This window comes from Sus scrofa, chromosome 12 (assembly GCF_000003025.6).
Source record: "Sus scrofa isolate TJ Tabasco breed Duroc chromosome 12, Sscrofa11.1, whole genome shotgun sequence".
Lineage (NCBI taxonomy): Eukaryota > Metazoa > Chordata > Mammalia > Artiodactyla > Suidae > Sus > Sus scrofa.
In genome coordinates, this window is record NC_010454.4 from 13,704,101 (window position 1) to 13,731,601 (window position 27,501).

The 27,501-nt window shown below is 40.5% G+C and overlaps 1 protein-coding gene across 1 annotated transcript; it reads right to left on the reverse strand.

Moving 5' to 3' along the window:
• Window positions 12-25,972, reverse strand: PSMD12 (proteasome 26S subunit, non-ATPase 12). The gene is made up of 11 exons (XM_003482961.3): window positions 25,763-25,972; window positions 17,881-17,940; window positions 17,665-17,793; window positions 15,244-15,351; window positions 13,654-13,758; window positions 9,724-9,873; window positions 9,500-9,634; window positions 7,522-7,634; window positions 5,943-6,117; window positions 3,489-3,566; window positions 12-2,575 (listed from the first exon to the last, which is right to left on the reverse strand). Exons 1-11 carry the CDS (start codon window positions 25,868-25,870, stop codon window positions 2,366-2,368), a joined length of 1,371 nt encoding a protein of 456 aa, XP_003483009.1. The 5' UTR covers window positions 25,871-25,972; the 3' UTR covers window positions 12-2,365.

Sequence of the window (27,501 nt, forward strand, 5' to 3'; positions counted from 1 at the left end):
CTGAAAAGAGATCTTTTAAAGTATGAGTTTATTCTCCAGCTTTTCTTAAATACCCACAAATTAGTGCTTTTATTGCAGCTATATCCAGGCACTGAAAACAACTTAAAATATGTACTTTTATCATACATTTAACACTTATGAGATAGAATGGAACGGTATGAACTTTAAAGATGAGTTTTTCAGTGATTCAGTAATAAACATATGGAAATTGGAGATAATTACAGAAATAATGATTGAACTCTAAAAATAAGAACATAAGTTACATTGAAATAAAAGGGTAAAAGTGTTTCATTGAAAAAACAAAAGCAGTGGCTCATCACCTCTCCTGCCAGTTAGTAACCTAATGAAAATAAGTGAAGTATTCTCTTCTCTATATTAAAATGAAGTGATTCTAGCCTTTTCATGTGTGCCAGCCAGCTTCAGGTCTGAAATGGGAGACGGGATTTTAGGTTCTGCGCATCTCAATAATTTCACTGCCTTTGGCTAATGGACTCTTCTTTGTAACACTAAAAAACCGGTGTAACACTTAGGTTTGCTTGGACAGAAAAAAAAAGGATGAGTAGCTAAGTCAAGTGGAATTTGGTCACTGGGACACAGTTACAAATGAAACCAAATCAAAACACAAAAAGCTTAGTTTGAGAGCGAGCATGTTAAATAAAAAACAAAGAAGAGGAGCCTTTAAGATCTTCACAGCAACATATTTGGCCAAACAGTCTAGGTTTGGCAAGTAAACAGGGAATGAGTCCCTAGAAAGATGAAGTTAATGAGACACTAGATTCAAATTAGTTCCAACTCAATTTACAAATTAACAATGCAAAGTGATTTTATTTTCTATCCTCTTCATTCAAAAGAAAATTAAAACCATATTCTTACAGCTAGTGTGAACTTCTGATGTTTCGGAGCTTGCCATGTTTTTGGTTAGTTTTTAAAGATAAGTGATAGCAGATGTTGTTATTAATGTGACCAATTAAATTTCCAAAGAATAAAATTAAATTAATACTCTATTATTATTCATGATGACTCAGCAAAAATAAGAGAGGTTCCACAATTGTCCCCCGCCCTGGGATCATGAATTAGGCCAATTTAGTGACAATCAAAAGGAAAAGGAATTATGAGAATGCAGTTTCTAGAATGCCTTTTTCCTCTCTTCATTTGCATTTTTCAAAAAGTAGACCTTACACTTTCCTCATTTAAACATATTTTAAATAACCTAACATTGTTTCATTTTTCCATTTTCTCTGAAATCAAATTTAAACTTCTAAAACTTGTTCAAAGTTAAGTAAGCTCATATTTCTTTTGATAGTAAAACTACTTTTACTATGTTAAAAAAAATGTCAGCACTATACCATTTGCCAAGAGGGTGGCCCAAAGTCTCTTTTTGGGGTCATTTTTAATGCATTTTAGGTTGTTATTCAGCAGGCATATACCTGGAACTAAAGTTCCTATGAAGAGAGAATCCAATTTGGAGTATTAAAGTTGTAATCAGACATGTACGTTAAAGCCACAAAGGAGTCCTATAAAAACAACTCTGAAGTTCCCTGGTGGCCTAGAGGTTAAGAATCTGGCATTGTCACTGCTGTGGCTCGGGTTCAGTCCTTGGCCTGGTCACTTCTGCATGCCTCAGGCATGGCCAAAAAACAAAACAAAACACGACTTTGTGTGTTAAACTGTGTCAACATAATGTCACTTGATTTAGTTCAATTATTGGTCAAGTCAGGGAGAGGGGGTAAAAATAAGCTACTGTGATTACAACTAGTTTGACTCAAAAAAAAAATACAGTCTACAGCCTAGTGGATAGCTCTGTGTACGCTCAATTAGAGACCTCCTGCCACAATGCTAAAATACAAATTCTTCACAAATCACAACTTTATACCAAATGTTCTTATATGTTCTATGTGCCTTTTAAACTCTACTAAATAACTGATAGCTTTACAACAAAATTTATTTTATTTTAAAAACACTTAAATCACTATCTCACAAAATGTTTAGAAACACAGGTAACCATAGAAAGTAAATGTGCATATGCTGCTTTTATTATAATTATGGTTGTTAGCTGAATGAAAACAAGTAATAGCTAAAAAGGTTTCAAATGACAGAAAAACATATGTAGGCAAGTTATGACAATTTTTTGAGTACTCAGACAATAGAAATGCACCAATTGCAAATGCAAAGTTAACAATGAAACTGAGGAATTGAAAGGTTGAAAGGGGCCTCAAACGTATTCACTATCTTTTAAATTTTAGACAAAAGAGCTGAGCAAAGAAAAAAAAAACAACAACATATACACCATAAAAGTCTTTTTGTTTTTTTTTAAATGACTTCCAATTTTAACTCTTTTCTAAAAGCAGTAAGGGCATGAAGACCCCTATTGTAGATTATGTATCATCTCCTCTTTGGCTATGAGGTGTGTGGTTTTGTTAACTAAAGACATCAATGAGTTCAGTTTCTGAGACCAGTCATTTAATAAATTATTTGGATCCTTGGGTCTCTGGAAGTTGATAATTCCTGCCAATCTGTCTACTTTAGCAAAGATGGTCTTGTTAACTACTAGATTCGAGAGAAAAGCCTCTGACTCCTGCAAGAGAGAAAGACAAATTGGATTAGGACAAGATAATTTTAGATAATAAAACTAAATTTAAGAAAAGCATACGCAGGGCTAAAATTCATTTTTGAGTTAGAAACTGCTGATACCCTGCGAATGATGTACTTCTTTTACTGAGAGTCTAAGGAATGATGAGAATGAGTCCACTCAGAGTCCGGGCTCGGTTTGAACCTCCCTGCAAAGTCAGTGCTGCGGGCACCACGCAAGAGCCTGTTGCCGACAAACAGCAACTTGGCCTACCTGCTCCAAAGTTTCCTCTTAAAAGGCGTCTTATACAGTTAGTGTGTCTCCAGAAACGCTAGGTTAGCATATATGCTCTGTCACTCGCCAACTATGCAGCCATACTTCGAAGGACTCTGGTCCTTCATTTCTCTTGGCCAGAAATGAAAAGAGTAATCAACTAACCACAGATCAAGCCCCCAACCCTAATATTCCTCGATTCTTCTTTTCCAGCCAAACCACCACCACTCCTTCTGGTGACAGAAATGGTTTTTCGGACCAGGACTATACACTTCCTGTAACTTCTCTCGCTTTGGTGGTGTACGTTTTACAGGCATAAAACCCTGGTGTGAACACCACACTCCTCCAACATGTCCTGGGACTTCTTTATGTTTTACTTCTGCAGTTCACTTTTGGGAACCCAGGCATATTTATCAGAGAAATAGATACTGTGGACTTCAAAGTAATCAGTGTAAAACTAACATACTTAAGTGAGAACAGCATTCCTGTAACTATAAACTTGGTATTTAGGTTACTCTTTGGGGAAACTTTCTAGCACCTAAACTTAAAGCTAAGTAATAAAACAAAATTGATTTTCTCACTTAATTTTTATAGGTCAATCGCTTTTCACAATGAATGGCTCCAAACAATGATGTTTGCCACTTACATCAACAGACAGATCCAGAAGCTGTGCCATCCTCTTCATTGTTATCCTCGTGTAATACTTGGCCATTATTCTAATATTCTGAGGAGAAAATAGAGGGCAGAGAGGACACAGCTGTCAGTAAGGGGAAAAGCCTATCTATTTTCATATCCAAAAAGATTTAGTTAACATGGCAAGACTAGGAGCTTTTATTTTTCTATAGTCCACCACTGGAAGGAAGCTGGTTCTAAGTGTCAGTAACAAAACTAAATATTCAGATATTTTAGCTTCTGCAGTTATTTTTGTTATTCTGAGTATGCTCTACAACTCTTTTTAAATATTAGGTAGTCAAAATACAGGCTTAACTAAATTCGCTGTTAAAAGTTGTAACTGTACGTAAAATAGGTTTGCTACATGCAAGAATCTAAAGTTAAGCTTTTCTCATTATGACACGAAGGTTAAAAATGCTAAAATTTTTTAAATGATCAAGGTCATCACAAAACTCCACTTTATCATCATTATAACTGTGTAAAGATAACCTGAGACGAAATTTCCTAATTTTCACTGGAAATGAGGCTAACAGGAGATAGAGAGACACCCTTTGTTATTCTTAATGTTAACGCTACTATGAAAGCAGCAGCACTCACAGGGAAAATGGGGGTCTCATGGGGGTTGAAGGCAACACCACGCTGTTAGGAATCATTCTAGACCCCCTGCTTCTCCTTGGTCCTTTACATTTAATCAATGACCCAATTCTCTTGCCTTTCTTTTTTAAAATAGTTTATTCCATTCCAGCCACTCTTTCTTAATACCTTGGCTACTGCCTTAATCCAGACCCATAAAGCCCCCTCACTTAGCTCGTCTTCCCACTTCCCAGTCTTTCTTCTCTCAAGCCACTCTGCACTCTCCCAGAGGTGTCTCTGTACAGTACAGCTGGTCATCGTCCTCTCGGTTTTTGCTCCTGGGGCACACAGACTTTGTCATGACCCCGACCTTTTCTGCAACTTCGACTTCCTTTCCCACTGAACCCTCTTCTTAGAGCTCCCCAAGTTCTCCTTCTGGTTTGCTGCCTCCATGCCCCAGCACAGTCTCCTGGCTGCTGCTAACTACGTCCTCTTCTTACAAATCTTACCTCCTGCATGGAATTTCTTAAAAATCCAGCCTGACCATTCTTCCAGGTAGAACCAATCAACTCTCTCCTGATACTCCCCTCTAGTCTATATATACTTGTACAATAATACCTATAGTACTTTTATTTATAAAAGCAACTTCTGGACTTCCCGTGTAGCTCACAATATAAAAGCATTTTCTCTTGTGATTTATCTCTAAGCATTTTGAAAGCAAGGACCGGGGTCACTGCTATGGTGCAACAGGATTGGAGGTGTCTCTGCAGTGCCAGGACGCAGGTTCAATCCCCAGCCCGGTACCCAGTGGCTTAAAGGATTCAGTGTTGCCTCAGCTATGGCAGAGGTCGTAACTGCAGCTCAGATCTGATCCCTGGCCTGGGAACTGCTTATGCCTCAGGGTGGCCAAAAAAGAAAAGGCAGGACCATGACTTATTCTCTCATGTGTCCTAGCACTTTGGAACCCAGAAGGCTCACAACAAATACCTGTTACATGAATGAATGCTGTCTTAGTTCATTCAATCTGTAGTGACAAAAGATCAAGGGTCAGTGGGTTTTTTGTTTGTTTTCTGTTTTGACTGCGTCCATGGCACCCAGAAGTTCCCAGGATGGGGACTGAACCTTCGCCACAGCAGTGACAACACTGGATCCTTAACTCAATAAGCCTCTAGGGAATTCCTCAAAGGTCAGGTTTAAGACATGCTACCCATCTCCAAAACTACCAAGGGAGTACCAGGAAAAAAACACTCCCTCCACCCCCATCCACCCTTCGCATTCTTAAGTAATTCCTCCTGGTTTATATGCTCTAATATTTTGGATTCTTGAGAGGGTCTCTCCAATTGTAGCATGCTGACACATTACCTTTTCTAAAAAGCTAAAAAGATACCGGTAAGGGGGGAAACAAGAGGGGTAAGTAAGATATGCTTTGGGAAAGAGACAATAAACATTTGAACAACAAATTTATATCACTACTTCATTGGGCATAGGAAAAAAAAAATCCTAAAGTGAATAATTAAAGACATAACATCCAAAAGAAACACCGGATTATCAAACCTGAGAAATAAAAGTTTATGTTCAAATTTGCTTAAGTTTACTTTTTTTTTTTTTTTACGGCTGCACCCATGGCATATGGAAGTTCCTGAGCCATGGACTGAATCCAAGCCACGGCTGTGACCTAGGTTGCAGCTGCCGCAACGCTGGATCCTTTAACCCACTGCTCCAGGCCAGGTATCGAACCTGTACCTCCACAGAGACCAGAGCCACTGCAGTCAGGTTCTTAACTCACTGCACCACAGCAGGAACTCCTGCTCAAGTTTACTTCCAAATTATCACCTCCATCATGCCAGAGTCTTACATGTTCAACAACTCTGTTCTTCAAGTCTTTCCACCTTTTTTCGCCTTCTTCCGTATAACCAAAAACGTCAGTTGCGGGAGACTCCAGAGAACCTTTTCTTAATTCCATTCCATAATCTTCAACAAGTGTGGACCATCGCATCAACTCCATTGTGGTAAAAAGCTTTAAAAGATCCCTGCGAATTACATAAAACTTAATATTCCAAATCTGAAAAAATTGTTTCATCTAATATGAAAGCAAATTTTTTGTTGTTGTTGCTTTTTTTTTTTTTTGCTATTTCTTGGGCCGCTCCCGAGGCATATGGAGGTTCTGAGGCTAGGGGTCGAATCAGAGCTGTAGCCACCGGCCTACGCCAGAGCCACAGCAACGTGGGATCCGAGCCGCGTCTGCAACCTACACCACAGCTCACGGCAATGCCGGATCGTTAATCCACTGAGCAAGGGCAGGGATCGAACCCACAACTTCATGGTTCCTGGTCGGATTCGTTAACCACTGCGCCACGACGGGAACTCCCTGTTGTTGCTTTTTAGGGCCACACCTGTGGCATTTGGAAGTTCCCAGGCTAGGGGTTGAATGGGAGCTGCAGCTGCCAGCCTACACCACCACTACAGCCAGAGCAATGCAGGATTCTTAACCTACTGAGTGAGGACAGGGATCGAACACACATCCTCATGGATACTAGCCAGGTTTGTAACCTGCTGAGCCACAGCGGGAACTCTGAAAGCAAATTTTTAAAAATATTAACAAAGATGATTTATTTTTGGCCACACCTGTGCGTGTGGAAGTTCCCAGGCCAGGGATCAAACCCAAGCCATAGCAGTGACAATGCTGAGTCCTTAACCACCAGGCCACCAGGGAACTCCAACAGGGACCATTTTTATAAAGTTCTGTTTGTAGAACAAGACACCAATTGATTATTTTACCAACTTTACTACATTTTTTTTCCTCAGTAATTCTGAATAGCACACTGCCCTACTTATCATTCTGCCCTCTCCTGTACTGTATTTGCCAATCTCTGGACTAACTGACCATAAACTTAGTAAAGAAACAGGTAAAAGAAAAATAGCTGGGAGTTCCCATGTGGCTCAGCAGGTTAAAGAATCCAGCATTTTCACTGCAGTGGTTTGGGTCACTGCTGTGGCACAGGTTTGATTCCTGGCCCGGGAACATCTGCATACCATGACTACAGGGGAAAAAAAAAAAAGAAAAAGTCCATTGTGCTTATGATAAAGCCTATGTCTGTTTTATAGAACAGATCTTCAGAAACATGCACTTCCAAAATCACAAAGCCCCCAAACATTTATTAATGATTTATCAAATGGTTAATTAACCAAAAACTGCTAAAGTGAGCTTGAAATAAAACTTCTATTTGATAAGTGGCTTTGACTGAAGTGTATCATAATCTTATTACATTAATTTCTTCTAATGCAGTCCTAAAAAAAAAAAACCCACTTTCTCTATTTAGATTCTAATATAGTCTATCAGCAACCAATTAAGAAGTATACACTTAGGTTAACCAATTTCCTTTCAAAATGGTGCTTCCACTGAGACATACTATACTAATTATAAAAGTACTTACTTGTATTTAGGGATTTCTTCTAATTTCTTGTCACCACTTATTCGGTGAACCAAATCTGACTGTTCATTGTCAAAAGGAGCCAAGATAACATAAAGGACAACACTTTTCAGGGCCTAAAAAATTGTACAACATAATAGATTACACACGAGATTAGAAACAAAACGGAAACTTTGGCAGAAAGTGAAAATTGATTCTTAATATTATATTCTAACATCTTAGGAGAAAAATCTTATCAGGTTGCTCTACTTCATAGAGCCTTTCCGTAATAATTTACTTTTCATAAGGCTCTCATAAAACAAGTACAGCAAATCTTTGCTAATTTTTTTTTGGTCTTTTTTTTTGGCCACACCTGTGGCACATGGAGGTTTGCAGGCTAGGGGTTGAATTGGAGTTGCAGCCGCTGGCCTACACCACAGCCATAGCAATGCCAGATCCGAGCCATGTCTGTGACCTACACCATAGCTCACGGCAACGCTGGATCCTTAACCCACTGAGTGAGGCCAGGAATTGAACCTGTGTCCTCATGGATGCTAGTCAGATTCGTTTTTGCTGAGCCACAACGGGAACTCCATCTTTGCTAATCTGAATGACTACTTGGGCTGAATTTTTTATTTTGAACCTACGGCATGTGGAAGTTCCTGGGCCAGGGTTGGAACTTGTGCCACAGTAGTGATAGTGCTGGATCCTTAACCTACTGAGGGACCGAGGAATTCCTAATTTTTTTAAAAAACTGAAATACAGTTAATTTATTTAATGTGGTTTCAGATATACAAAAAAACGATTCAGTTATATGTATTTTTTCAGATTCTTCTCTACTATAGGTTACTACAAGATACTGAATAGAGTTCCCTGTGCTGTATAGCAGGTCCTTATTGTTTATCTATTTTATATATATTGGTATGTATCTGTTAATCCCATATTCTTAATTTTTCTTTCTTTCTTTTTTTTTTTCTTGGCTGCACCCATGGCATGTGGAAGTTCCTAGGCCAGGGACTGAACCCAAGCCATAGCAGTGACAATACCAAATCCTTAACTGCTAGGCCACCAGGGAAACTCCTATTTTTTTTAAACAAATGTATAAAACAAAAAGTTCTTATAGCAAGTTAGCAGCATAAATGTGGAATCTACTATATATAAGCTATTTACAAATTTTATAAAATAATTTTCCAAAGTAATGCTAAGTCTATCTGTACCTTTGTGGTTTTTTTTGTCTTTTTGCTATTTCTTTGGGCCGCTCCAACGGCATATGGAGGTTCCCAGGCTAGGGGTCGAATCGGAGCTGTAGCTACCGGCCTACGCCAGAGCCACAGCAACGCGGGATCTGAAGCCTTGTCTGCAACCTACACCACAGCTCACGCACGGCACGCGGGATCGTTAACCCACTGAGCAAGGGCAGGGACCGAACCCGCAACCTCATGGTTCCTAGTCGGATTTGTTAACCACTGCGCCACGACGGGAACTCCCTGTACCTTTGTTAAAAGGTAACCTACAGCCTAAATGTAAGCTTACATTTCTTCAAAGGCCATAAATAATTTACAGCACTGCCACAATTCACCTGAATCGGTAAGGATAAAGTGAATTATCAACATATTGAATAGAAAGCAGCACCATACAACTGCATACATATAATTACTGAGGTTAAACGTATTTCAGGAGTTCCCGTTGTGGCTGAGCGGTTAACGAACCTGACTGGTATCCATGAGAACACAGGTTTGATCCCTGGCCTTGCTCAGTGGGTTAAGGATCCAGCATTGCTGTGAGCTGTGGTGGAGGTCACAGACCCGGCTCAGATCCCGAGTTGCTGTGGCTGTGGCAGGCAGCTGTAGCTCAGATTTTACCCCTAGCCTGGGGAACTTCTAATGCCTCGGGTATGGCCCTAAAAAGACAAAAAACAACAAAAAAAAGTATTTCAAAGTAGATAAAAAATACAAATTCTTCCTAATAATTACCAATGTTAAGGTTAAGACTATATTCTTACCTGTTGCCACTTTTCACTTTCTGCCTGTATACACGGAGTGTCATAGATTGCTCTGTAGTGCTTACAAATTGACAAATAAGATCCTTCATGTTGATCCAGCTGAATCATTAAGTTATAGTATTTCAACTTTAATTTCTGGAAAAAATTGACAAAGTTAATTGGACTTTATAGGGTTTTTCCCCTAAACACTTTAAAAGTAAACTTATAGTCAGAGACAGGCTTACCTCTGTATTTTCCTCCTGAAAAAACTTGGTGTTAATTTTCTTGCTGATGATTTGTGTGCGAATATAATCCTTCACAGCTAGGCACAGCCGCATCTGCTCCAAAATAAACTCCACTCGCTCTTTCTTTTCCATTGACCCATAGGTTTCCACCTAGCAGAGTTAAGTCCCCCAAATAAGTTTATAATACTTTGAAATCTTTTAAAATTGCAACAAAACTAAAGACATTGAAAGTTCACACTTGAGAAATATTAAGAAGCTTTATGCGTACTTGGGGAGTGTTGCTGATATAAAAAAAGCTAGTTTCCTCAGGAAAACGCAACTTAAAAAAATTATTATACAGTAAAATGGATTTTTTTCTTTTGGTGTGAAGTTCTATGAATTTTGACAAGTGTCAGATTTCTGTAACCACCATGATAATCAATATATCAAAGAGTTCCATTGTTTCAAAAACTCCCTCAAACTTCCCCTTTACAGAAACACAATCCTGACTCTTAACCCTTGACAACCAATGAGCTGTCCGCCAACACTACGGAACTGTCTTTTCAGGAATGTCAAATATAATACGCAACCTTTTGAGATTGTCTTTGTTCACACAGCATGATGCTGACAAGGATAAGATTCAGAGTTATGTGGTGGCTCAGTGGATTAAGAACCCAACAGCGTCCATGAGGATGTGGGTTCAACCCTGGCCTCACTCAGTGGGTTAAGGATCTGGCACTGCCACAAGCTGCGGTGTAGGTCGCAAATGCAGCTCGGATCCCATGTTGCTGTGGTTGTGGCATAGGCCAACACCTGTAGCTCCTATTCAACCCTCCAGCCCAGGAACAATGGTGCAGGTATGGCTTTAACAAGAAAAAATAAATAATAATAAGATCATTCAAGTTGTTGCGTAAATCAAACAGTTCTTTTCTTTTTTAATGGCTAAGTAGTATTCCACTGCATGGATGAAGAACATCTGGACGGATTTCGTTTGTCTGCCACAAATAAAGTTACTCTGAATATTGGTGGACAAGGTTTGGGTGAACCTAAAGTTTTCCTTTCTCTTGGGTACCCAAGGGATGGGATTGCTGGGTTATAGAGTAAGCATGTTTAACTTCATGAAAAACTGCCAAACTGTTTTCCAGGGTGGCTGCACCATTTTGCATTCCCATCAGCAATCTCTGAGAGTTCTGGTTGTTTTGCATCTCTGCCAGCTCTTGGTATTTACTGTCAGTCTATTCTTACAGGTAGTGTGCAGTGGTATCTCATCATGGTTTTAATTTGCTTTTTCCTAATGCTAATGAGGAAATGATGATTCTAAATATGAAAAAAGATATCAGTTGCAGGCTATACAAGTTGAAAACATCATTAAAAAAAAAGAGGCACTTTTTTTTTTTTTTTTTTTTGGCTGCAACCACAGCATGTGGAAGTTACCAGGCCAGGGACCCAACCCAGGCCACAGCAACCCATGCAACACCAGATCCTTAACTACTAGGCTACCAGGAAACTCCAGCATTGGTCTTTTTAAAATTCAGATAATAAGGCTGATATGACCTCTTATGGATGTAAAATATAGTTTGTAGATACAAAGAAAAACAGAGAATCAATTATATCAAATCTTATGAAAAGTTTCTAATATAATATTTGGCATACATTATCATAAATGACCTATAAAATCTAGAATGACACATTTACAGAGAAGAATGAAGTAATGTTATTGTTATTACTACAATTTGGTCTAAAAATGCTTTTATTTCACTGCCTTCCTTGTAATTTTTTTTTTCTTTTTTGGCTGTTCCTGGGGCAGGGATCAGATCTGAGCCACAGGTTTGACCTATGCTGAAGCTCCGGTCTTTAACCCACTATGCCAGGCTGGGGGATCGAACCCGTGTCATAGCACTCCAGAGATGCCACCAACCCCTTGTGCCACAGTGGGAGCTCCTGTAATTTTTTAAAATAGTTGTTCAACAGTTGCTGTGTGTCAGACACTGTGTTAAGTACTTTACGTACACTACCTGTCCTTTGTAATTTTTCAAGGAAAATAAAAACACATACAGTGAACTATCAGTGTTTCATTTCTACATCATCACTCACTCTCCATGTCAATTACTTTGAAGCAAATCTTAGACAAGATATTCAATAAGTATCTCTAAAAGGCAAACTTTGGAAAAAATTATCATCTAAAAATTCCTGGAGTTCCTGTCGTGGTGCAGTGGTTAATGAATCCAACTAGGGTTCATCCCTGGCCTTGCTCAGTGGGTTAAGGATATGGCGTTGCCGTGAGCTGTGGTGTAGGTTGCAGACGTGGCTTGGATCCCGAGTTGCTGTGGCTCTGGCGTAGGCTGGCGGCTACAGCTCCGACTCGACCCCTGGACTGGGAACCTCCATGTGCCATGGGAAGCGGCCCCAAAAAAGACAAAAAAAAAAAAAAAATCCTAATATCACTAGATACCTAGTCACTCCTCAATAGTCTCATTTTTTTAATCAATTCAGAATCCAAATAAGGATCTAAGGATCATACTTCGCAATTTGTAGATATATATATATATATATATATTTTTTTTTTTTTGTCTCTTTGCCTTTTCTTGAGCTGCTCCCGCGGCATATGGAGGTTCCCAGGCTAGGGGTCTATCGGAGCTGCAGCTGCCAGCCTATGCCAGAGCCACAGCAACGCAGTGGATCCGAGCCACGTCTGTGACTCACACCACAGCTCATGGCAACACCGGATCCTTATCCCATTGAGCAAGGCTAGGGAACCGAACCTGCAACCTCATGGTTCCTAGTCGGATTTGTTAACCACTGCTCCACGACAGGAACTCCTGTAGATATATTTTTTATGTCTCTTTTTTCCTTGCCATTTATTTGCTGAAGAAATCAAGTCAATCATCCCATACTTTCCTAGAGTCTGAAGTTTACAGAGTGCGTGCCTATGGTATCATTTAACAGGCTCCTCTGTTATTGATACACCTTAAAAACTGGAATAACTTAAAAACTGGTAGAGGCTTTATATAATTGAGGTTAATTTTTTTGGCAAGAATATTTTATAGGGGATGTTGAATCATGAGGCATATAATCCTCCTGGTTGAAAAATACGGTTTGGAGTTCCCTTTGTGGCTCAGTGGTTAACAAACCTGGCTAGGAACCATAAGGTTGCAGGTTTGATCCCTGGCCTTGCTCAGTGGGTTAAGGATCCCATGTCACCATGAGCTGTGGTGTAGGTTGCAGGTGTAGCTCAGTTCCCTTGCTGCTACAGCTGTGGCGTAGGCCAGCAGCAACAGCTCCAATTAGACTCCCAGCCTGGGAACCTCCGCATGCCTCAGGTGCACCCCCAAAAAGGAAAAAAAAAAAAAAGAAAGAAAGAAAGAAAGAAAGAAAACTAAAATGTCAAACAATAGCACAAAACTAAGACTAATTTTTTTCTTGGCTGCACCCTCAGCACATGGAAGTTCCCAGGCCAGGGATCAAATCTGAGTCACAGCTAAGACCTATGACACAACTGTAGTAACTCCAGATCCTTAACCTACTGTGCAGGGCCAGGGATAGACCCGAGGTGCTGCAGAGACAATGTTCGGTCCTTAACCCATTGCTCCACAGCAGGAACTCCAAGACCATGTTTTTGGTCATGCCTCTGGGAGGCAGAAGTTCCAGGGCTACAGATCAAACTCAGGCCACAACAGTGACAATGCTGAATCCTTAATCTACTGCTCCACCAGGGAACTCCGAGACTATTTTGTTGATCCTACTTTTCTTCAAAACTTTTTTAGCAGTTAAATTTTGTTGGGGGCATAATTACACAATTTCCGGCTCCTTGAACAACCTCATACTTGACTTCACAATCTTAATCTTGGTGGTTTAGAAAAAAAGTGGTAAGGGCCAAAAGAAGCAATTTCCCTAAGAAAATATTGCTGACCAAGTGTAAAATGTTACACCCTCTATAATACAGCACCTTACCTGTAACTCCTGTAAAATGGAGGCTGCCTCTTTGACGTCGCCGTTCTGTTCTTTTATAGTTGCTAATGTTTTCGTCAGCCGAGCACGCTCAATTTCAACATAAATCTACAAACACAAGAAATTCCTATTGTCTAAATTCGTACAGAAACGTGTTCAAATTGAAAAGGTAGAACTGAACTTGCAGCTGTTGTGTACTTGATCTTCCAGGTACAAATGGTGCTGTGTGATATCCAACATTTCACAATCACATGATTTTAAAGAAAACAGCTCTATAAAGCATTATCCATGTTTTGCAGCTATGCTTTGAGAACCTATGTATGAAATCACTGTGTTCAACAAATAACAGGACCAAAAACTACATAAATAGACAGAAAGGAAAGTACCTTTGAAAGAATCTATTTGAAAAATAACACTTTGCAAAAGAGTATATGCAGTCTAGTATCTATAATTCAACCAATATTCTCATTCTGATTTTTCCTTAAATACAAGGCTACTTTCTCTAAAAATATCTGATTTTGTTAAGTCACTAGCATTTTTTTATAGCTATTTGTAATGTTAGAGTTTAACTTACACAAATCAAACATTAAAAATATAACTGTAGCCTAATAAGGTCTAGGGAAATAATTTTCAGGCTTGGGCTTACTGACCTATTCAGCTTTTGCTCGCAGTAACCCCATTTTTCCCACACCACCCCCAAATCCTTAATCTTCAGGGCTGATTGCTTAGTTTCCTAAATGTATATGTTTCTTTCTTTGATATCTCTGCATATAATTTCTGCCACGTCTAAAATGCTCTTCTCCCTATGCCCCGGCCCAGTAGAACTTCTATTCATTCTTAAAAAGCCAGCCAAACTCTGTCAACTTGTTGAGACTTCCCGGAGCTCCTCTGTGCTGCAGAGAACTAGAGGCACACTGCTACTGTCATGACCAGCAGAGTAACTACTGCTACGATTGATCCCTTTGAGGTTAAAAGTAGCATCCTGCCCATTTGGGATCTCGTCAACACAAGTAGGTGCTCAATAAGCATTTATGAACTGAACTGCCAAAGAGGTAGTAACATGTAAGATACGTTTTTGTCTTCAAGTCACAAAAATCTACCTAGAAAGAAACATATCTACCACAGTCACATTTCATACTTGCCCTTTTCAGAGAAACACTAGATTGGGGGCGGGGAGGGGAGGCATCAAAAGAAATACGAATAGATTGTGGCAAGACAGTGAAGTTTTGACAACTAAACTCACACTGCAAATACTCTATGAAACCTTAGCTATCCCAAACACAGACTTCTCAAGCAGATCTAGACCAAGTGAATTAATCTTATCTTTAATGATTACCAAATGTAATTTTTGGATAAGATCACTAATTTCTAAAAAAGTCTGGATATGCTAAGACTGTCACTATTTAAGCATACCCATTGGCATATGGGAAGACCCCAGGAGATGTACAAAGATGTGGGTTAAGGTGATGACATTTGTGTATTTCATCTTAAAAATATACATATATGTACTTAAATAAAATGTTTAAATACATAAATATCTCTGCTACAGGTAAGACAGTATTTATCACTGAGTTACGCCAATAGAAAACTCACTTTTCCTTCTGTTACCATTCGCAGAGTATCAATTAATCGAAGTTTGACTGGAAGGTCTGTGATTTCCTCAACGTATGTACAGCACTGTTGAACCATTTTTGCAACAGCCTAAAATAATAAAAACCATTCATAAGTTAAATGCATTCCTCATACAGGAAAAGGAAGTATTTTATTGATGAAGTATGATGGTCAGATTTGGTTTTCCAAGCAACTCTAGATACTAAAATGCCTATTAAAAAAATATCAAAACCTTCCTTAGCTAAGAAGTACTGAATCTTCATGACCCCTCTCCGCTACAGCTGGTGAACTGACTACACGAAAGCAAAGCTGGAAAAGGCCTGTCTGGCAATGTCTATTAGAAGTAGAAGGCCACTAGCTAGCATTTTTGCAACCCAGCAGAAAAGTGAGGAAGAAGTGACAACAGATTAAAGAGAAAAATCGAAAAAGAGGGGCAAGAGAAAAGCAGAGTTTAACAGTGGCTGTAACAGCAGTGAAACCATGACCAGTAGATACTATGACTGAGGAAAAAGAGTTGGGTGCAGGAGCAGAAGATAAAATGCTTCCATCACCTGGTGGGAGCAGTAGCCACAGTCAGCCATGCTCACCATAAGATATAACAACAAAAAGCTCAGCATCTCTTGCCCACAGTTCCCTGACAATAATATAAGCAGGAGGTACTACTTTGCTTCCAGCTTTAACATTCTATGTTCTAGGTCAGGGGTCAGCTAACCTTTTCTGCAGATTTTGATAAATATTTACCTGGTAAGTATTTTGACCATAGGGTCTCTGTAGCAACTATTCAACTCTGCCTTTGTAACTCCAAAGCTGCCATATATATGCCCTACAGGACATATGAGTGTGGCTCTGTCCTCCCAAACTTTTATTTACAAAGGTGGCAGATTTAGTCCTTGGCCCATAGTTTTCCAAGCCCTAATCTAGATTCTGAAGAGCATATCACAATCATTGTTAGGAATTATTAGGACTCACTGTCCTTGGAAAAATGGTGTTCATTTTGGTTTTTTTTTGCCACACCAACAGCATGTGGAAGTTCCATATATGGCTATGGATCGAACCCAAGCCACAGTTGTGACCTGCCTCACAGCTGCGGCAATGCCAGATCCTTAACCCACTGGGTCACAAGGGAACTTCCCAGAGGATCATCTGAATGCCTCAAGCAGAACAGGAAAGCAGCAAAGAAAATCCAGCTTCACAAAAACAGCAAAACAGCATAATCAGCATATAAAAACATCATATATAATCTTTAAACAAAATAAGTCCTGCTGTGTAGCACTAGGAACTATGTCTAGCCACTTATGATGGAGCATGGAGCATGAAATGTGAGAAAAAGAATGTGTACATGTATGTGTAACAGGGTCACCATGCTGCACAGTAGAAAAAAAAATAATGTATTGGGGAATAAAACAAACAAAAAAACCCACATCAAATGGCAAGGTGCTGAAAGAAAAAAATAAATGATCTACACCAAAATAAATAAATAAATAAATAAACAAAATGAGTAGTCTGAAATTTGAAACAAAATGCTATCTAAAAATAGCCTCAAAAATCAAAATATTAAGTGTTTAATAAAAGATACAACTAAGTAAATCATAGATTATCAACCTGACAGGTTATAACAACCATCTAAAATAATAAATATGTGGAGTTCCCATCGTGGCACAGTGGAAATGAATCTGACTAGGAACCATGAGGTTGTGGGTTCGATCCTTGTCCTCACTCAATGGGTTAAGGATCTGGCGTTGCTGTGAGCTGTGGTATAGGGCAGTAGCTATAGCTCCGATTGGACCCCTAGCCTGGGAACTTCTATATACCACAGGTGCGGCCCTAAAAAGCAAAAGTAACAATAATAATAACAAATATGAAGAAGCAACATAGAAATAAGAGAAAGCTACATCACACTCTCAGTATAATTTCACAGAAAAGCACAAATGCATAAAGACTAGAAGAAAAAACAAAAATAAAAGCAGTTGGGAGTTCCTGTAGTGGCTCAGTGGTAACAAACCCAACTAGTATCCATGAAGCCATAAGAACTCCAGTTTGATCCCTGGCCTCGCTCAATGAGTTAAGGATCTGGCATTGCCGTGAGCTGCAACATAGGTTGTAGATATGGCTCAGATCCTGCATTGCCGTGGCTGTGGTGTAAGCTAACAGCTGTAGCTCTGATGTGACCCCTGACATGGAAACTTCCAAGTGCCAAGGTACAGCCCTAAAAAAAAGACAAAAAACAAAACCAAAACAAAACACAAAAATCAAAAGCAGTTGTCCTGAGAATATGGAAAGAATTTTTTAAAACTTTCTAAATGTTGTAATGCTAATTTAACACTAGATTTAAGTCAGAAAGGTTTTCTAAAAGTCATTCTTTCAATTTGAACATATTTCTTTTTTGATCAAGCATGAACTCACTTGTTTTAACTGACTCCGTCTTTTTGATAAAAGCATAATATTTTCATTAAGTAAATCCCATTCTTTAGCCTCATAGCACATCTTCACTACTGCAACTAAGATACGGGACGTAGACACCATATCAGAAGCCTGTAAGAATGAAAATATATTGAAGGTTAATGGAATAATGTCAAAAGAAATGAATGGCAATCAAGGTTTTCACTATAATCTACTCACAGTTCGGGTCTGTTTTTCCAAAGACAGAAGGGTTTCAATGACTTCTTGAAGTCTTCCTTCCTAAAACAAAAGACAAATGAACAATGAAAACACCACCACCAGCACAAAACCAAATTAGTCTAAATGAGATGCTTGTGACACAGAAAAAACAAAAAGCAGCCTATTTTAGAGGGCTCCCACAAGCTATTTTTAACACACCAAAATGCCTCGGAGAAACACTCTAGAAGGACAATGATTTTAACACCTGAGGAAAAAACCAAGTCTTTGTTTTGGATTCTCATTCATCAAGTCAGTGTGGTAACACCTGTTTATCTTGTTCTGCCCAGACTCTTACCAACCAGTCACCTGTGTCTTTCTCCGAAGCACAGAAATGGGAAACTGAATGATTTCTTTAGAAATTCACCATAAATATTTAAAAACACGAAGTTCTGAGGAGAAACTGAAAGGATATCTGGTGATAAAAAGATAGGAAACCCTGGTTTAATTTTCCAATGACTTTAGAAATAAATTTTAATTGTGCTTCAAGAACATGAAGCCCACCTGAGAAGCCCCAAGCCTTCTATGACACCAAGCTTGCCCTACCAAGTCCTCAACCGACAGCAACCTGTCTCAACTGGAAAAACAAACATGCTCCCTGGGCCATACATTAAGAAATGGGAATAGCAAAATTCAAATAATATAAACCTAGGTGATAATATACCAGGACTAAAATAAGCCATCGCATTAGGAAGCAAACAGTTTGATAAAAGTGAAACCAACCCACAACACAAAAATTGCATTTATTTAAGGTAGTGATATTAAGGAGTGAATTGGAAGCGATGAGAGTTTTATTTATAAACTGCTTTTCTAACCATAAAGGAAATTTATTTTTATTTTAATGGCATCCATAGAGGGAATATCAGTATTACTCTTTCACTGATGAAAGAACCTAAACAGTTGTTGAATTAAGAGCACAAATAATATTTGGGCTTTCAAAACACTGCTTCCATATTTTCCAAAACAACTTTTATTTATTTATCTATTTTTGGCTTTTTTTGTCTTTTCAGGGCTGCACCCACGGCATATAGAGGTTCCCAGGCTAGGGGTCAATGTTTGGGCTTTCAAAACACTGCTTCCATATTTTCCAAAACAACTTTTATTTATTTATTTATTTATTTATTTTTGGCTTTTTTTGTCTTTTCAGGGCTGCACCCACGGCATATAGAGGTTCCCGGGCTAGGGGTCCAATTGGAGCTGTAGCCGCCAGCCTACACCAGAGCCACAGCAATGCCAGATCCGAGGCACGTCTGTGACCTACAGCACAGCTCCTGGCAACGCCGGATCCTTAACCCACTGAGCAAGGCCAGGGATCAAACCTGCAACCTCATGGTTCCTAGTCGGATTCGTTTCCACTGCGCCACGACAGAACTCCTCCAAAACAACTTTTAAACAAAAATTTTTTACACAGCACAGAGCATGTACTATATAGTCATATGTTTGAATTTATTTTAATTAAATCTGAAACATATACAATCACTGCCATTTAAACGTTTCCTATGTAAAGGGGAGCACCAATTGTGGAAGCTGTATAGAACACACCTATAAATTCCCCAAAGTTAAAGACTAATTAAATCACAGGAATCAAGGAATCTTAGAACTAGAAAGACAGCTGGAGATGATTATTCAATCCAATCACCTCACTTTAGCGATTAAAAAGACTGAGGACAGGAGTTCCTCTGTGGCTCAGTAGGTTAAGGACTTGGCTTTGTCACTGCAGAGACTCTGGCAGCTGTTATGGCAGTGGGTTCATGGGTTCAATCCTTGCCAGAACTTCCGCATGCTATGAGTGTGGCCAAAAAAAAAAAAAAAAAAAAAAAAAGACTGAAGACCAAAGGGCTCAGCCACAAAAACTTCATCAATGGAACCAGAATCCAGGGTGCCTGCCTCCTGGTCCAATGTTCCCTCCACTACAATAAACCACATGAGTTTAAACCATGTCTTTGCTTCCATCATGGTAACATCAATCAAAGTACAACTGATCCTGGAACAACTTGGGGTGGGTGGGATTTGAGGGTGCCAACCCTCTGAGCAGTTGAAAATCTAAATACAATTTATAGCCTGCCCTCCAAATCCTTGGATTCGACCAAACACGGTGGAGTACTACAGTATTTACAACTGAAAAAAAAATCAGTGTATGTGTAAGCAGACCCACACAGTTCAAACCTGTGTTGTTCAAGAGTCAACTGTAATTTCCACAGGGAAATAGTTACTATCTGGCAAAAAAAATGTAGTGCAAAAATAGCTAAAATGCAAAATACTGTTTAGTGGTGGTTTCATGTCACTTTTGTAATTACTATTAGTCACATGGTTGTGATCAACAGAATATAGTCTACTATGTGGTATATTAAGGCAGAAATACAGATTTGTAATTACTATTAGTCACATGATTGTGATCAACAGAATATAGTCTACTATGTGGTATATTAAGGCAGAAATACAGATTTTAAAGAATTGCACCCTATTCACAGGAAGGAATCACACACCACTTTACAGCTGGGGTCTACAGGTATCAAAGAAACCCTAACCATCACTGTCACCATCACCTTCTCAGAAAGGTGTCTTTGGATAACGCTCTCTAAAATCACTCAGCACCTACTTTAACACTCCAGCCCATTTACCTTCTGCTTTGCAAGATCCTGCAAACAAAGAATGTCACCTGCCATTTCAGTAAACAAAGGATATTGCAGCCATAAAACAGGATACCGGCCTTAGATAGTTAAAATGCGTATCAAAGGAAAGTTTTCAATACGCCCAGACTCCTGCATCTTCCCATACAGGAAAAAAACCACTAAAATCACTAGCTCTGTTTTGTTTTGTTTTTTTTTGTCTTTTTGCCTTTTCCAGGGCCGCTTCCGAGCATATGGAGGTTCCCAGGCTAGGGGTCTAATCGCAGCTGTAACCACCCGCCTACGCCAGAGCCACAGCAACGCAGGATCTGAGCCGTGTCTGCAACCTACACCACAGCTCATGGCAACGCCGGATCCTTAACCCACTGAGCGAGGCCAGGAACCGAACCCACAACCTGATGGCTCCTAGTCGGATTCATTAACCACTGTGCCACGCCGGGAACTCCCATTAACTCTGTTTTTGTGATGAGCAGTAATCTTTTTATGTTCAAATATATGTTGTTTTTTGTTTTTTTGTTTTTTCAGCAGAAACTCCTCTATATTCTGGCTCCTTTTCTTTTTTCTTTCTTTTTTTTTTTTTTTTTTACTGTCAATATTTGTCTTTTATTTATTTATTTATTTTTTTCCCACTGTACTCTGGCTCCTTTTCCTCTTTGGAACAATCCCTCAGAGCTATCCGAAAGACTGCATTCCTGAACTACAGTTCTTAGTAATGAAATTATCACTGTTTTTCCTTTTTGGCTGCACCCATGGCATATGGAAGTTCCCGGGCCAGGGAATGAATTCGAGTCACAGCTTCGACTTACCCACAACTGTGGCAAAGCCAGAGTTGTAACCAGCTGCGCCAGGCCAGGGATCAAACCTCCACTACCCCAGAGACAACGCTGGATCCTTAACCCACTGTGCTACAGGAGGAATTCTAATTCTCACCTTTTAGGCTGTGTATTTTTTTCAGTCGACAACCTCAAACTTTTCTTCCTTTTTATTCTGGCTGAGCTTGGAGCATATAGAAGTTCCTGGACCAGGGGATCAAGCCCACACCACGGCAGTGACAACACCGGATCCTGAACCTGCTGAGCCACCAGGAAACTTATAATTTTTTTCCCAAATTGTTTTGTTTTATTTTATTAAAAAAAATTTTTTTTTAATGTTTTGTCTTTTTAGGGCTGCACTTGCAGCATATGGAGGTTCCCAGGCTAGGGGCTGAATCAGAGCTACAGCTGCCAGCCTTCGCTGCAGCCACCCAACGCCAGATCTGAACCACGTCTACAACCTACACCACAGCTCAAGGCAACACTGGATCCTTAACCCACCAAGCAAGGCTAGGGATTGAACCTGCATCCTCATGGGTACTAGTGAGGTTCGTTTCCACTGAGCCATGACAGGAACTCCTCTTTTCTTTTTTAATGTTCACTGTCTTTCTAATCTCACTAGAGCAGGGGCCGTATCTATACTGTTCACCACTGCAGCTCAGTGTTCTACACCTGCCCAAGCACATAAGGGTGCTTCTGTAGATATTCTGGTACATCTTTTTATACTGTGTACTACAGGTATTAATGTACACGTCTTGCCTTCTAAGTGAGTTCCTAGTAGTATGTGCTGAGGATGGACACTGACCTGAACTATTCAGTTAATCTTGGCTTACAATCCCTGATTCATATATTACAGTAAGGAGGATGTGACAAGCTGTATGGCTGACGATTCAGTGCTATCTGAGGGATACTACCATAAATTTCATGAAACACAACTCCCCACTGTCCCACCTTTTCACCCAATCTTCCCCGTTCAGTCTTATTCCTCAACATCCTCCTCCCTCCTTCCCTGTCTAATTATATCTTGAAATTCTGCCTTTCAATTCAAGGGAACAGGATGGTCAGAGCTATCAAAACCAACTTGCTAGAACATGTGACCTTTGTGACTCATTTTTCCTCATTAAAATAATTCTTGTCAATGAGGTAAAGAAAAAAGGCGTTTGTTCACCATCGATACATGTTGGGCATCTATATATTCTATGTGTCTTTTAACTCCTAAATGATACAATCTTTTAATGATTCCTTAAATAATCCAAACAACTCAGAAAAGAACAATAAAAAGTTAACCACAGGGGTTCCCATCATGGAGCAGTGGAAACGAATTCGACTAGGAACCATGAGGTTGTGGATTCCACCCCTGGCCTCGCTCAGTGGGTTAAGGATCCGGTGTTGCTGTGGCTATGGTGTAGGCCGGCGTCTACATCTCTGATTAGACCCCTAGCCTGGGAACCTCCCTATGCCTTGGGTGTGGCCCTAAAAAAGACAAAACAAAACAAAGCACGGAGGAGAGGTTTCAGGCGACCAAATGAAAAGACATTAAGAGCAGGGAGAAACAAAGGACATATTCGATTTAAGAAAGCAAGCAGTTCCTAAATAACTGTAATCCAAAAGCAGAGGGTGGCGGTAGGGCTAGAGGGGAACCGTCTGTGTATGAGAACTGGTAAACACTGCATCTTTATATTCAGAAAGGGCCTTCATTAGATTAATTTTACACTCCCTAATGCAAGGGTGAAACAACAACTATTATCAAGAATTAGTATCCCTTTCATTTATCTCACCAATCTGATACAGGGGCCTCAAATACCACTCAGAGAAGTAGTAGAATGTAATGGTTAAAAACACAGGCTCTGCAGCCAGACTAACTGAGTCTGTATTCCAGATCTACCACTTTGTTACTCTGGGCAAGACACTTATCCTCTGTGACCCTCAATTTTCTCCTCAGTGATATGCACATAACAGCTCCGACCCCATAGGGTTGCCCAGCCCCGCCTCCCCACAAAGATAATCCACGTTTATACCTTATTTTTTTCCACAGGCACAGTGTCCTAACATAAAAATCAATGGCTTTAATTTTACATAGTTTAACAGGCTTTGACACCCCTGAACATTTTCCTCACCCACTTGACACCTAAAAAAATCTTTGGGCATTTGAGTTTGCAAATCTTTTCAACAGTCTTGAACAAAACAATATTCTTAATAAATGCCCCACACTGTAGAACAACTACAACTGTAGCAGTGAAGCACTTTTCCCTTACAGGCCTTTGAGCTATCTGCGTACTCCTCACAACGTCGAACACTGATTGGGCCTGGCACACAGTAGGCTATAAGAAGAAATGGGTGGATGAAGGGAAGGTATTTTTTCCCTCCTAGGCTCAGTTCTAGGAATAGCTGTCCTTCTTTAAAGCACTTAACCTTTTTCTATGAACACTATCAATCTATTAACTCCAAAGAGGTGGTTCTGGGGCTGATTTTGGCCTGTAGGTATGTTTTGTTTGATCTATGTGATATCGGCTCAAACAGTGCTTTAAAACAGATTAGTGTCCAGTTTCTAAATACAGAGACAATTCATAGAAAAATCCATGTTCCTGGTCTCGCCCTCAAATTAGAAGAGTTGACAAGGCCTGGCCTTCATTCCCAGTTGGCAAAGATTAACCTGAGGGCAGGACAGGACCCCTTTCCCTGAGCAGGTGCTCAGAAGTTCAGGTTCTCATTACACTTTGCTTACTAGGTTGGACAGCCTGGTGGGAGCAGAAGCTCCAGCATCAGTCTGCTTGGGTTTGCATCCTGGCTCCACCACATGACCAGCTTTACTATGGCTTTGGAGCATGTGACTCAATTTTTCTCAGATTGTTTTCTTGTCTGTAAAAACAGGACCAACAGTAATACCTACCACACAGGGCAGAGGTGAGGATCGAATGAGTTAATACATGTAAGACTTAGAAGACTGCCTGGCACCGAAGAAGGCATTCAATAAATGTCAGTGATTGCTTTCTGCCTGGTGCTGTAGGTATTTGCGTTTTCCAACTTCTATGTCACTGGCCATGTTTCTTTACACTAGCAGCCAGAAAGCTCAGAGGTTAATTTATGACCTTCTTCCACTTACAGTACCGAACCTAAGACACGCATCTTTCCCTATGCTGGTCTTTTGTAATGCCCCACTAAATTCTTTTTCTGGAAAAAAGAAAAGCATTAAAATAGTTCTTTCGAAGAATTCAATGTGAAGTATTACTTGACACCCCTCCTGACCCTAAACATATTATGTTTTAATGTACTGAGGTAGTAAGCTCCTTTAGAGACCAAAAAAAAAAAAAAAAAAAAAAAAACAAACAAAAAAAAACCCTATTAGTGAAAGCATCCCAAATGAACAGCAATAAATGTTTGTGGCTGGATTGATGAAGGAATTTAATGAGGCCTCAGCAGAATCCTTAACAACATCCCATGATGGAACTGATTCAACAACCATCCAAACCTTAGTCAGGCAAACCTAGATTTAAATCCCTGGTTCTATCTATTACTAACTGTTCTGACGGACAAACAATTCTGAGTCTTGGTTTCTTTACCTATAAAATGACCCACAAAGTTGCCTGACACAGCAGGGGGCATGATAAATGTTTGGATTAAGTAAAATTTCTTTTTCATGGGAAATAAGCAGTTGGGCTAAACTACTGTCCATGACCCCCGCTCCTGTGACTCTGCACTTTCGTGCTTATTTGTCTATTTCCCGCAGGTCCTGCTCCGCGGATGACTCCTCCCCATCCCAATCTTACTCACTCCTCAAGCCCTAATACAAACGTCAGCTTCTCTGTAAAACTCTCCCTTATCCCATCTCTAAGAACAAACAGCTTCCTCCTGTGTTTCAGTAACACTTTTATATTTGTACAGCACTCACCACCATGCGTGACTTGTCTACCTCCTTGCCTACATGAACTCCTTAAGGACAGGGATCCTGTGTTAATCACCTTCGTCCTATCACTTTCCTGTCCCTTCTTCTGGCCAAAGGCCAAGCACTTCGCCACGATCCATAAGCAACAAGAGAAATTGATCCGGCAAGAGCAACGAATCTAAACCTTCTGATCTAGCGTGAATGCTGAAATGGCCTTAACCCCCGAGAAACTACTAAAGTAAACGTGAAACAAAATCCAAGAAAAGGCAAAAAGTACTATGAAGTCTCATCCCCCTCCAGGAATTGAAGTGACCATCGGTCTTGGGGAAGGTCTGGGAAGCTGTAAGCCCTAACGTACTCTGGGTGCGGGATCTCCCTATTCAGGCAGACCTGGGATCTCCTACTTCTGCAGGCAATAGGGGGATGAGCACTCCAGCCCGCAGGCCCCCAGAGGCCTAAGCAAGCTCCGCGCCGTGACTCAGCCCCTGGCGCCCGCCAAGAAGCAGCCGGCCTCCCCTTACCTTGGCCAGCTTCTCGCACTCGGGCAGCCGCTGATCCACTGTGGCGCTGTAGTCCACCTCCATCTTCACGATGCGCCCATCAGCCCGCTCCGAGCCGCCGTCCGCCATGGTCCTCGCCTAAGCGTCCCTTGCTGTCCCCCTGCTTCGGCCACCACTCGTCAGCCACACCGGAAGCCGCCGGCGCACCCGCTCAGGCAGTGCCTGGGCAGCCCGCGCGAAGGACCCCCACGAGGACCCCTGCGCCGGGCGCCAGGCAGGCACTGCCGCAGACAGCCCTGAGGGCGGAGCTAGGAGCGGGCTCCGCCCCGCCCGCCAAGTCCGGTTTTCGTCTGGTGACAGACTTCTCTAAATTTGCGGTGAGGAAAGCGAGTGTTATCAAATAGGCTGTCGTATATATCTTCTCACACCTCTGCTTTGAAATATTGCGATTTCTCGGAACCATGGGCGAGTCACTGAACTTTTCTTGGATTTCGGTTTTCTCGCGGCTCCAGGAGCAGGCTGAAAGAAACCCCGAAGAAAAAAGTTCTCAGGTTTCTTCTGGTTGAGAGTCTTGGTGGCTTCATCTGTGAAATCTCCTCAAGCTCATAAGAAAAGCCATGGCAGTGGTTCGGTAGTGCAATAGGTAAATATTATGTTGATAAGAATCTTTACAAAAGACTATTTTTGCTTTTTCCCTGAAAGACCTTTTTGAGCATCAAACGAGATTTTGTATAGGAACCTATTTCCAATTCTTAAGAACCATACAAGTTTTTTTCATTACTACCCACACCATCTAGGTCCCTTTTAAAAAAGCTTAAGACCTTGAAAGTGAGAAGGAGGTTGTGTGTGGTGTGGTCCAGGTGTCAACAGTAGCCTGGGAAGCAAATGGAAATCTTAGTGTGGTCTGCCCGTTATGTTAGTGGTTCTCAGTTTAATTAGCCTCAAGCTCCCTTTATAAGTGCTGAATAGACCTTAAAAACAAACAAACAAAAAAACTGTTCTGTAATGAAAATCATGGTAATATAACCCATCTACACACATAATTAAAAAAATAGTCCTAGATCTAATGTAAAGGAGAAAGATTGCAAAATACCAAAATAATATATTTCAAAATATAAAGGCTAGGAGTTCATAGTGGCACAGTGGTTAGCGAATCCGACTAGGAACCATGAGGTTGCAGGTTCGATCCCTGGCCTTGCTCAGTGGGTTAAGGATCTGGCGTTGCTGTGAGCTGTGGTGTGGGTCACAGACGTGGCTCGGATCCCACGTTGCTGTGGCTGTGGTGTAGGCCGGTGGTTACAGCTCTGATTAGACCCCTAGCCTGGGAACCTCCATATGCCGTGGGAGCAGCCCTAGGAAAGGCAAAAAGACAAAAACAAAACAAAACAAAACAAAACAAAAAACAAAATATAAAGGCTAAAACATGTCTGCAGTAGAAATACAAAGAAGTAGTCATTTGCTCGTATGCATATCCACTACCTTAACTATAAATGCAAAAGTTACAGCTGCCACGGGTGTATTCTGTTGATTACTTGAAGCATGAGGGTAGAATGATTTTTCCAACATGTTATACCACTGACCACATCAAAGTATAATCATCCATTGCTTTTCACATGAAGAATTCTTAGACTTTTTTGTTCGTTTGTTTGTTTTTAAGGGCCGCACCTGTGGCATATTGAAGTTCCCAGGCTAGGGGTAGAAGTGGAGTCATAGCCACCAACCTATGCCACAGCCACAGCAACGCCAGATCTGAGCTGCCA

What these genes read in the sequence shown, in the direction of transcription:
- PSMD12 (XM_003482961.3), bottom strand. Translation starts at nt 25,870, where the DNA reads ATGGCGGACGGCGGCTCGGAGCGGGCTGATGGGCGCATCGTGAAGATG. An exon ending in CCATTTTACAGGAGTTACAG is followed by an intron (nt 9,874 to 13,653) that starts GTAAGGTGCTGT and finishes TAACTCTGCTAG; the next exon opens with GTGGAAACCTATGGGTCAAT. An exon ending in TTCAGGAGGAAAATACAGAG is followed by an intron (nt 9,635 to 9,723) that starts GTAAGCCTGTCT and finishes AATTTTTTCCAG; the next exon opens with AAATTAAAGTTGAAATACTA.